Source organism: Misgurnus anguillicaudatus, chromosome 14, assembly GCF_027580225.2.
Source record: "Misgurnus anguillicaudatus chromosome 14, ASM2758022v2, whole genome shotgun sequence".
Classification (NCBI taxonomy): Eukaryota; Metazoa; Chordata; class Actinopteri; order Cypriniformes; family Cobitidae; genus Misgurnus; species Misgurnus anguillicaudatus.
The window spans coordinates 6,899,845-6,911,467 of NC_073350.2; the positions used below are offsets into that span (position 1 = coordinate 6,899,845).

General features: G+C 36.8%; 1 protein-coding gene across 1 annotated transcript; it reads right to left on the reverse strand.

Moving 5' to 3' along the window:
- Positions 1–795: 795 nt before the first annotated feature.
- Positions 796–11,352, reverse strand: pmela (premelanosome protein a). Its single transcript, XM_073876469.1, has 12 exons — positions 10,949–11,352; positions 9,439–9,534; positions 7,977–8,123; positions 7,228–7,368; positions 6,908–7,069; positions 6,437–6,757; positions 4,266–4,687; positions 4,001–4,181; positions 2,382–2,478; positions 1,597–1,802; positions 1,398–1,488; positions 796–1,239 (listed from the first exon to the last, which is right to left on the reverse strand). The coding sequence occupies exons 1-12, from the start codon at positions 11,004–11,006 to the stop codon at positions 1,089–1,091; spliced, it is 2,073 nt and encodes a 690-aa protein (XP_073732570.1). The 5' UTR covers positions 11,007–11,352; the 3' UTR covers positions 796–1,088.
- Between the last annotated feature and the right edge of the window lie 271 nt (positions 11,353–11,623).

The following is an 11,623-nucleotide window of genomic DNA, read 5'->3' on the forward strand; positions in this document are numbered from 1 at the left end:
ACAGTTATATCTTCAAATCTGAATGTTATAGAGACATGGGCATTGGTTTATATCATTTATACCGGAAAGCAGCCTGTGGAGTATCATTATTGGCCAAGCAATTCCCTAGCAACCAAATACAGTACCCTGGTAACTGTTTAACAAAACCTATATCTCTGCATCAGAATATTTTAGAGACACAGGGTGGGCTTGTTTTACTTGTGGCTTGAAGGATAATCACAACTGGATGCCTATTTACTCCCTAGCAACCAAACAGAGGTACCCTAGCAACTGTTTGGCAAGACCTATATCTCTGCATCAGACACATTATCTAAACCAGAGTGCGTTTGCCCCTTAAAGCCTGGTTCGTTTGACTAGTGTAATCGCTCTGTACCGTGCACAGGCGTGGTTTGTTTAATCCTGCCCTAGCCAGCTTGCAGAGGTGGGCTCGGGCGCTGTTCACTTGGGCACAGCTGGGGAGTGCATACTTTTAGGGGAGTAGGGGGAACAATCGTGTTCAGGCATGGTTTGGTCCGTTTAGGTATAATATAAGTGCGTCCTTAGAAATACGGGGATTGGCACCTTTCACTTGTGGCCTCGGAGTATAATCATTGGTGGATGCCAATTAGCCTAGTAGCAACCATTTAGCAAAACCTATATCTCTGCATCAGAACATTGTAGAGTCATAGGGGTTGGCTCATTTCACTTGTGGCTTGGAATAATAAAAACATAGATGACTTATTCACAGTAAGACCTGGAACATGCAGTAGGAATGTATTTGATTTCAATAATTTCATTAACTTTACACATGCCAACTAGTTACAATACTCCATTTTATTAAAGCGTAATGATCAGAATATCACACCTCATGACAGAAAACATCACACATACAGAGTAATCTCTGGTTATGTTACACAAATAATAATAACTCCATTGAGATAAATATGAAGAATGTTATACGTTAGGTCTTTCTTCTGTTTGAAGGTTGTTTTGATGCATAATAATAATAATTCATTACATTTATATGGCGCTTTTCTGCAGCACTCAAAGCGCTTTACATATGAAAGGGGGAATCAACCAATGTGCAGCATCCACCTGGATGCAAATGCTCACACCACTCGTCCCTGAAGTAGCGGCCGACTCTCTCCAGTAGGCGATCTTTTCAGAAAGTTCCAGAGTATTAACGGCATCGAAATCCTTTCAGAACCCAAACTGCTATCTGTATAATCCTCAATCAGTGGATGATAGCCTTTAGAACGCCTGCAGAAAATGAACGTTACGCATGAGTTTATCTAATATTCATTTGCCTGCAGCAGTTTTAACTTTTTATTTACTCAGTCTACATACAGTACCATTGATCAACTGATTTTATTCAATAAACAAATGTTATGTATTAAGCGTACTGGTATTTATCTTACTTGTATGTAAAAAATGCGATGGTTCCCATGGCACAAATAAAAACCAGGACTCCCAGTGCCGCTCCAGCACTACTCCTGGATGAATTTGTATCTGTATTTAATAAAGGTGTTGATGGTATGAGTTAAGGGTCACTTTAATGATCTTCTCATACAGTTTAGCAGTAGTTACAGGTGGATTTGTTGAACTCGAGATACTTACCTATATTAACATTGATCCTTGCACTGGTTACAGCCAAGCTAACATCATTGGTCAGAGATACATTAATACAGAAAGTGCCAGAATCATTAAAGAACTGGCGTAACACCATCAGACAGTCAGGGCTTGGAGTGACAGAATTGCACAGAGTCTGTACAGGACTGATACAGTCAGCATCAGATATAACCATACACACTTCATTCGGCAGACTGTACAAAAGAAACATGACAGAAAAGATTAAACATTAAATATTGTTAAACATCTCTTACAACAAAATAAACCAGTGTACGAGTAGTAACCATGTCTTTTTGTTTGAACTGTAGTAAAAGCATGCTTTTTTATTCACATTTAAGTGTTCACTTTATTAAATTGCTTTTTTGTTTACATTTTCAATATAGACCAGTTCAAATGATGCAAACAACGCTGGTCCAAAAACACTTCCTGTTACAGTTTGTGACAGTTATTTTTTTTTATTTTACATATATTATTATCTTTAAGATGTTTGTTTAACTTCAGTTAATTCAGGTTTATATGTTCTGTTGGTTTATTTTATCCCAACGTTTATCTAGTGTTAAAAAACGGAAACAGGAAGTGCTTCTGGACCAGTGTTGTTTACATCTCTTGAACTGGTCTATACAGTAGCGCATTAGATTCAACTTTATTGTCAGTTCACATGGAAACAAGGCAACGAAATACAGTTAGCATCTAAAACTGTTAGATAAAACAAACATTATTAATAACTTAAAATAAGATAAATGCTTATTTATTAAAGTATATGATATATTTACCTTCCCTGACATGTGACTGTGAGATCCACAGCATTCTGCTCCAATTCTGTGACAATCACATTATTCACCTCCACAATCTCAACACTCTCTATTCCCTCTGAAAGAGAAACACACACACATTACACATGTAGTCTTTGTTGAAATCATGGCCAATATGACAATAAAATAAATGAGCCCCTCTCAACTAGGTGACTTATACTTAACATGCACAGCTTGGGTTTTTGCCTGTATTCAATTGAACGATTAACAACTTTTTTGTTTGTATCTGTTTGGGCATTTGGTTCTCATGTCTTTTATTTTGAATCTTGTGTTTTGTATTGTCGTCACTTCCTGTTGTAGTCCACATCATTGGTCTTTGTAGTCCTGTTATGCCACCTTTCCGGGTGCTAGTTCAGAGCTAGCTGGTCAGCCTTTCAAGAACCGGTTTGCCTTTCCATGGGCTAGAGAACCACCAGAGCCAAGTTTTAACGTCACGGAATACGTCTCATTTTTCCCAGCAATGTTAGCGCGGCAGCACCAAACACACCATCAACAATGTCGGATGTTGCATTATTATTAATGGTTATTGGCTTTGCGCTCCTACATTTGCATCCAAACGCTGCAAATTCAACGTGTATGTGCACATAATTTTAAGGTTGCAATCGAGAATAAAGGTACCAGCATAACATATTTTATAATTTACACAAAACAACATTAGCCTTAGCATGTAGCTACCCTCCTAGTATCCTATCACATTAACCCCACCCCCAGCCCCTGACACAAGTGGTTCTTAAGGGCTCGTTATAGTTGTGCATAGGTCCTACGGCGTAGACGCGACGGCGTAGGTTCCGCATCGATTTTCATTTATACTTTTGCGTCGTCATCCGCGTCGACATGCAAACACACGCGCAGACCGCCAGTAGGCAGTATCCACGTGTGTAACCACAGTAGTAGCGCAACCGTCAAAGAAGAAGAAGCTTAGCAAGTTAACCCACAAACGAAGAAGAAACAGCAACTTGTTGTGTATAATTTGAGAAGACCAGCAATGATGGAAGTAAATAAACAGCGACTTTTGTTGCAGTTTTTGAGTTAAATATGTGTTTATACAGTGGTGTTTGTCATTGTCTTTTACAAACTTTGTTCATGTCTGTCTGCTGTAAGTGAGATTTATGTTCAAGTCAAAAATAGATACTGGTGTATTAATCCGCTAACAGAAACCCACCCCTGCTGAAAAAAAAACAATAAAACCATTACAGAAAATTCTAATGGTTTCCATTAAAATACCAATAGGATCCATTAGCTTTTACAATTAAAACCACTACACTGTAGTGTGTTTTGGGCCATATTTCATTAAAACCAATACATAGAACCAATACATACCATTAGAGACCAACAAAGACCAATACACTGTGTGTTTTGGGTCATATTCCATTAGAACCAATAAAATTCCCAATAAAACCAATAGAATTTCTGTGATGGTGTCTATTGTTTTTTTTTAGCAGGGACAATATCACTCCAAAACACACACACACACACACACACACACACACACACACACACACACACACACACATTTAAAAGTGTTACAGAAATAATTTTGTGTACATTCTTTCATGTGCAAAAGAGTTAAAGACACTTACGGACAACATCGATATTTGTGGAGAATGAGCCGTAGCGATAAAGGAAACATGTGTCCGCTGGCATTTCTGGCGCTTGACGCTTTGCAATGATAAGTGTGGCCTGTGTGGCTTCAGTTACTGTCTCCAGATCAGCTGCTATCTCATTTACTGTAGCTTCAGATACGCTATCTAAAGCACAAATAAAAAACGTTAATTATATGACACAGTTCAGTTTTTTATTCATTTAAGAAGCTGTTGAGGTCTAAATGAAGTTGTTTTTATCAGCAGTGACTTCAGTTGTTTCATTGACTTCTGTGTCGTCTAAAGCAGGAACCACCGACACCACATCATCATCATCATCATCAGCAGCAGGTGCTGGTTCAGTGCTGAGGACATTTATAGGTGCCACTGTTTGCACAACATCAGTAGAAGATTCAGGGAGAAGAGTAGCAGACACACTGACTATAACCTCTTCATCTTCTCCAGCAGATACTGAACCGGAAACATCAGAAACAGGTTCAGGTGTGATTATCACAGCTTGAGCTTCATCTGCATCTGTGACAGGTGCCACTGCTAACTCATTGGTGTCATCAGCTGATCCATCTGTTATGAGCACAGGACCATCAGTGCTCGCCACTCCAGCATCTTCATCAGTGCTCGCCACTCCAGCATCTTCATCTGGGGAAACAGAGGTGGATGGTGGAACACCTGGAATAATATTACAAGAACATGAGATCACCTAACAAAATCTGCTTCATAACACTATATAGTTCTGAAGTCCTTCAACTGATGAAGTTAGGGTTTATAATCACTATTTGAATATATTAGTTTCATTTTTTGATAATCAATTTTTTTTTTTATTCAAAAACAGAATTAGACAATAATATATGAATACTTTATATTGGGGTAAAATGCACACACACAAAAAATTAAGATTACAGCTGAGCATTTAAATCTGGTGAAAAAGTATCTTGTGGTAAGGTTTAAAGGGGACATATCATGAAAATCTGACTTATAATTGGGTTCCCAGTGCTTCTATCAACCTAGAAAATGTGAAAAAGATCAACCCAGTAACTTAGTTTTGGTAAACCATTCTTTGCAAGCATGTGAAAAAATAGCTCATTCGAATTTGGCCCCCCTTGTGATGTCAGAAGGGGATAATACCACACTGTCCAACCACGGCACTGCAATGTAGTGCAGAGATCAGCTCATTTGCATTTAAAAGGACACACCCCAAAATGGCAAATTTTTACTTACACATACAAAGTGGCAATATTAACATGCTATGATAAATTATATCTATGGCATTTTGAGCTAAAAAGATTTATTTGACATCTTTAAAGGGGCCATGGCACAAGACTTTTTTAAGATGTCAAAAAAATCTTTGGTGTCCCCAGAGCACATATGTGAAGTTTTAGCTAAAAAATACCATATAAATAATTTATTATAGCATGTTAAAATTGACACTTTGTAGGTGTGTGCAAAAATGTGTCGTTTTGGGTGTGTCCTTTAAAATGCAAATGAGCTGATGAAATTCAAACACTGATCACAATGATGGTGGTTTGTTGCAATTAAAACTCAATTGTGCTTTTTCTCTGCATTAAATGGCAGTGCTGTGATTGGATAGTACAGATTAAGGGGTGGTATTATTATAATAAGAGCTCTTTATGACATCATAAGGAGAGCCAAAATTCAACGACATTTTTTTTCATGTGCTTGTAGAGAATGGTTTACCAAAACTAAGTTACTGGGTTGATCTTTTTCACATTTTCAAGGTTGATAGAAGCACTGGGGACCCAATCATAGCACTTAAACATGGAAAAAGTCAAATTTTCATGCCATGGCCCCTTTAAAAAGTCTTGTAAATTGTCCCCTTTAATACTGTTGCATGATAGTGTTAAATCACAGTATATGTAGATCTGCAAACTATTCATAAAGCTTTTTTAAACAAAGTTTATATAATAAAAAGTTTACAAATAAAAAATGTTGGCTAAGGATTTTGCTTTGACTTCTAGTTGGATCTCTGTGCTTTATTATTTCTGCTGACTCAATTATACTGGTAAGATACAATATGAGATATTGCATTAGATGTTATCTTATTCTTTTGTACTTTAATATAAATGCCAGTTTGATGAAATGCTACATTCTTCTATAGACAATATAGTTATTGTTTAGTAACATGATCTGTGTGCCTTCTGTGTCCTCTGAACATCACTTCTTTGAATCTCTCTTCTCCATCTTATTGGCTCATGACAAAGAGCATCTGACCGGATTCATGGGACTTGCATGGTGTCAGTCATGCTCTCTGAAGGCTATTTAATGGTAAAAACATACTTTATATGTCACTTCAGGGATCTTTTTAAAGATTATGTCAGATTTTGTGAAACAAGGACATTATGTAGTTAAGGCAGAATAAAGCATCAGAAATGTCTGAGTTGTTATATGGATATGTTATACCTGTGGCTGGAGCAGGTGTAACAACGGCGGGCGCTGTGCTTGGGTTTGGTGTACAGTCAGTTAAGATGGCTGCCATGAGAATGACCTGTGGTCTGAAGGAACCAGATGAGATGTATGTATGGGTGACTGTAGTTTCACGGGATATAAGAGTGCCACTGTTGTCTCCAAAGTCCCAGTTGAAGGTGACGTCTGATCCACTGAGGTAACGGCTGGGGTCGTGCAGGTTGACGCTAAAAGACACGGCTGTATTCTGGATAAAGGTTTGGTCACCCTGTGTGACATCACCAACCTGAGACAATGTCACTGCGAAAGGAATCTGGTCTAAAGAAAGCAAAAATAAAATCTCAGGAATATATGTGTATACTGTCAATAAAAGGTACTTGTGCTGATCACATCCTGTGGTTAAGGAGAATTTGGTGTTTTCCAGATTGATGGAGGTATTGAACAATTGTGCAATCATTGACCACTCACCAGTAATAGAAAACTGAGCAGATGCATAACCAAGAGGAATGAACTTGTCTTTGCCCCGGCAATGATAAATAACAACCTCCATCTTATAAGAGCCAAGAGGCTGCCTGTCTGTCTCGATGGTCAGTTGAGATGAAGGACCGTCAGCCACCTGCCAATATTTACCTGAAGGACAAATATGATGAGTGTTTGTTTAACGCTTTAACAACTACTGTACTGCTTTAACTTCAACATAATAAGACATCTCTCAAGGAGCTATGATGAGCTGTGGTTTTAGTAATGTTTTATTGTTGATGTTTATTGTTGATGCTTTATTTTCTTACCCCATGTCTTCCACACATAAATGAATCTGGGCTTTTTGTTGGAGATCTTTGTGAATGGTGTACCATCAGGAAAGACACCAGTCCATTCTTGAGGGAGATTGGACTCGGGGTACACAGCCTGACCCCTAGTATACGCTGTTCCTAAATGATGAAAACAATCTTAGCACTAGATATTGTTCATGAATGCACATGTCAATGCATGTCTCAAACCAAGAAACAAGTTGGCAAAAGAGACAACCCAAAGTCCAGACAACCCATCCATCACATGACATTTGCACTTACAAAGACAGCATTAAAGGATTTTTCAATATTTTACTATGTTCTTACCTCAACTTAGATGAATTAATACATACCTATCTTTTTTTCAATGCGTGTACTTTTAATCTTTGTACAGCACGTTGTGAATGTGTTAGCATTTAGCCTAGCCCCATTCATTCCTATGGCTCCAAACACGGATGAATTTAGACGCCACCAAACACTTCCATGTGTTCCCTATTTAAAGACTGTTACATGAGTAAGTGTGGTGGCACAAAATAAAACTTTTGTTTGGAGCCATAGGAATGCTAAGCTAGGCTAAATGCGAACACATTCACAAAGCGCTGTACAAAGATTTAAAGTGCACGCATTGAAAAAAGATAGGTATGTATTAATTTATCTAAGTTGATAACATATTGAAAAACTGTGTTCCTTTAACTTATATTGAACAAAAAGTAAAAGGGTATTGTATAACTGAATCTTGTTTAACTAACCATTAATTGTACAGTTTCTTGCCCACACCACTTGTCCATCAGGAAGTGCTGTCTGATTTTGGGGGAAATGAACATCAATGTTGAAGGTAGTTTTTGCTCCGGTCAGTGTTGGAGAATCACTTCTCAACTCAAATGTCACCTCTCCACCTGTGGCATAATACAAAGTCAAACAAACAATCAATCAGTAGGCTGTAGGAGCTGTTGCACATCTTCTCTAAAAAGTATAAAAAAGTAAGTGCTATACATGCATATGAGGGCAAAACCTATAAATAAGCTCAGAAACAGGACTTTCATTTGGGCCAAATCATTGATCTGTTTATTATAAAATGACTTCAAAAAGACAAAATCTCAATGAAGCTTCATGAAGATATTTTACTGATGCACTGAACTGAAACCAGAAAATAAAATACAAAAATTACTCTCTGTAAGTCATCTTTACAGTTATTATGAGGAAAAGTAATCATGGCTTTAATTTTTGTAGTAGGTGATTTTAGCAGATTAATTACCATTTGTATCAACGTAGTTTTAGTAAGGGATAATTCACGGCTAGCCATGCATTGAAGGGTTTAAATGCACGACGTAGAGGCGAAGACCACCCGACGCGTAGCGAAGTGCATTAAAACCCTTTAATGCATGGCTAGCCGTGGATTATACCTTGGTTATTTGCCAAGTTAAAGCTGTAATGAATGTTTACAGTGTACATTTTTTAACAGACGGGTAAAAATGACGGTCATTTTCTTAAGTTAAGGCTTGCACTCCATCCGCTTTAAATAAAGTAGTGCTGAAATAAAACCTGCGCACTTTAAAGAGAGAGGCACTTATGTCTCGCTCGCTCTCTCTGCAAGTGTAACTGTGTTACTATGGTTACCAATGTTTATAGTAGCAGATTATTTCTAACTGTAATTAAACTGACTGGAACTACCTGTGCATTAAACAGTTTTAATGCACACCTTCCAGCCAATCAGAATCGAGTATTTCAACAGACCATGGTATAACTACAAATAAAATATCATTGTTATTATGGTGAGAACATAGTACATAAATGAACTTTGCACGGGTGTGATGTTGACTTTAACTCCTTTAAATCCTGCAAACATGACTACAGAGGTGAGATGATTTCAGCAAAAGTTATTATAGATTTTTTTTATTAAAGATTACACAGAGAATAACATGTGGATGGATTAATCATTCAGCAGGCATTTAGAAAGTAAACAGGTCAGTTGTGATTTCATGTTGACATTGTGAACGTGTCGAATTTTTGGTTAAAGGAAGCGTTTAAAGCTGTTATCGCATCCATGATGTCTCGGTTACTAGGAGGGGTTACATGTTGACTTTAACCTCGGCTGATTTTAGAATTAAAATGGGGTGACCAACCGCACCCCACCTGTGACTATTGCATACACCTCCAGCATTACATCACTACAAATAATATAATCTGATCATGTGTGTGTGTTCACAATACCTGTCCAACAGTCTCTGTATCTGGGATCTCCATCTCTCCAGACAGGATACATTTGTGAATTCCATGATCGATAACGTGAAAAGCGAGATCTGTATTCTAAGAGGATAACAGAGAAAAATATCAAAGACCATTGTTTAAATTGTATCAGAGCTCTTATAGCCTATTTACAGTTTATTGTGTAAAACCATAAAAAGCTTAAAAAACACACACCCAGGTCATCTATTCATCTAAACTGTTATGATATTCTGATCATTGAGCTGGAGAAAGAAGTCAACATAAACTTTCTGCTTTTTTAACAATTCAAATAGTAATCCTTTTAATTGTAGTAATCTGACTTATGTCCTGAAGACAAATGTGTTTGAAATAAGAAAGTCTGAGGCGGTGAGGGAGAACAGACCGAGTCACACGATCGACCCAATCCCATTCAATCCTTTTCATGTGACTTTCAGCTGAGAGTAACACTAAAATCTCAGGAATGAAGTAAAACCCTGTTAAGCTCTGACATTACGCATCTGCATGTGAAAGACGTTGTGTAAGCAGCGATGTGTGAAATACTAAATGAGTCTTATCATCATTTACGTTTGCCTTCTGTTCTTTCATTCATTCATAGATGATTTCATAAAAAAACCCAACATGCAGTACATCAGCAGGATCAATTATTTCCCAAGAGGAATTTGATCCATTATCATAATGTCTTCTTTACATTAAGTTAACATTTAATGCGTCTCAATTCAAATACTATATCAGTACTAAATAGTACAGTGGTTAAATTTAGATTTAGTATGTCCCATCTCTATTAATGCACTTAAATTTCCATACTTTCCTGTAACAGAAACAGTACTTTAAGGGCATAATATATTAATTGAGATGCAGGAGTTGAGTTGCCAAAGCATTAATAATCAAATCAAACCAAATAATTATCAATTGAATGGTGACCGCAGCTAAACTTTAACCATACAAGTTAGAACCACACAGTATAGAAATGAAAGATTTCTGAATGTGTTTACTGTATAAAAGCACTTTTGTCAAATCAACATATATTTGGACCCTACTTTAACTTATAAAAACAAGTTGAAATTGTTTAACTTGATTTTTTAAGTTAAATCAACTATTCACAGGTTAAAAAGTTAAAATAGTAGGTTGAATTGAGTTGCAAAACTAACTTCATGCTACATTAAAAAAAAAGAAGGTTTAATTACAATCAGACATTTCTATACTATTTTGTATATAAAAGCCTCAAGTCAGTCGTGTTTAACAATTATAAGGGAATTGTTTTAAACAATGCCAACATTTATAAGGATTAAACCACCAGATGAAATAAATTGAGAGACATAAATTTTAAAAGATCAACTGGTTTTTATAAATAACTGACATTGCAGATGAAATTTAGCTGTAGCTCATTCAAATAAAAAGCTAACTAAATAAAACCCCATTCTCATGAAGTGTCTTTAAATATCAGTGAATGTTTCTGAAATAAATCTATTGTAAAGAGAAACAGTGCTGTACTCACCTGAAAGTACTCCTGGCAAGAGTGTGAGAAGCAGAGCGAGCAGATTCATCCTCATCATCAATATCTACTGTTAGGATTCTGACATTGAATCACCTCCAACTTTTTTGTAGGGACCCATGAGGTCTTTTAAATAGATGTAACCCCGCCCACAACCTATGACATCATGACATGTTCTTCCCACGCCCTTAAGTAAAGTTTTTCACAATTGCTCAAATACATTTCTTGAAACTATTGCCCACTTTCTCAAAACAATCACCCAATCACTCAATCAATCGCCTAAAATCATTTTATCTGTATTCAGCATTCATTAGACATTACAGCAAAAATAGGGACATCTTAGGGGCATCCAGGACATATCCTTTCAAAAAAAATTAAAAAGAATACATGTTTATTTAATATAACAGCACAACTATTACACAAAAACCTCTTCACATCACACCACAAAACAACTGCATTTCCTCTGTGGTCCTGCTCTTCCTCCTCTGCCTCTCAGATTGTTATTTTTTTATTCTTTTTTCGTGCTATTATCACGAAATTTCGTGTTTTTTCGTGATCGTATAACGAATTCCTGTTTTCGTGTGATTATCACGTATTGGTTACTCAACTGTTTTGTCCTATTTTCTTACCATTGTCGCTTCGGTTTAGGGTTAGATTTACATAAAATGACATCCCTAA

Coding starts and splice junctions, on each gene's coding strand:
- pmela (XM_073876469.1), bottom strand. CDS start 11,006: ATGATGAGGATGAATCTGCTCGCTCTGCTTCTCACACTCTTGCCAGGA. Junction 7,369..7,976: donor AAGAAACTGTACAATTAATG/GTTAGTTAAACA, acceptor TTCATCATTTAG/GAACAGCGTATACTAGGGGT. Junction 1,803..2,381: donor ACAGTCACATGTCAGGGAAG/GTAAATATATCA, acceptor TCTTTTGTACAG/TCTGCCGAATGAAGTGTGTA.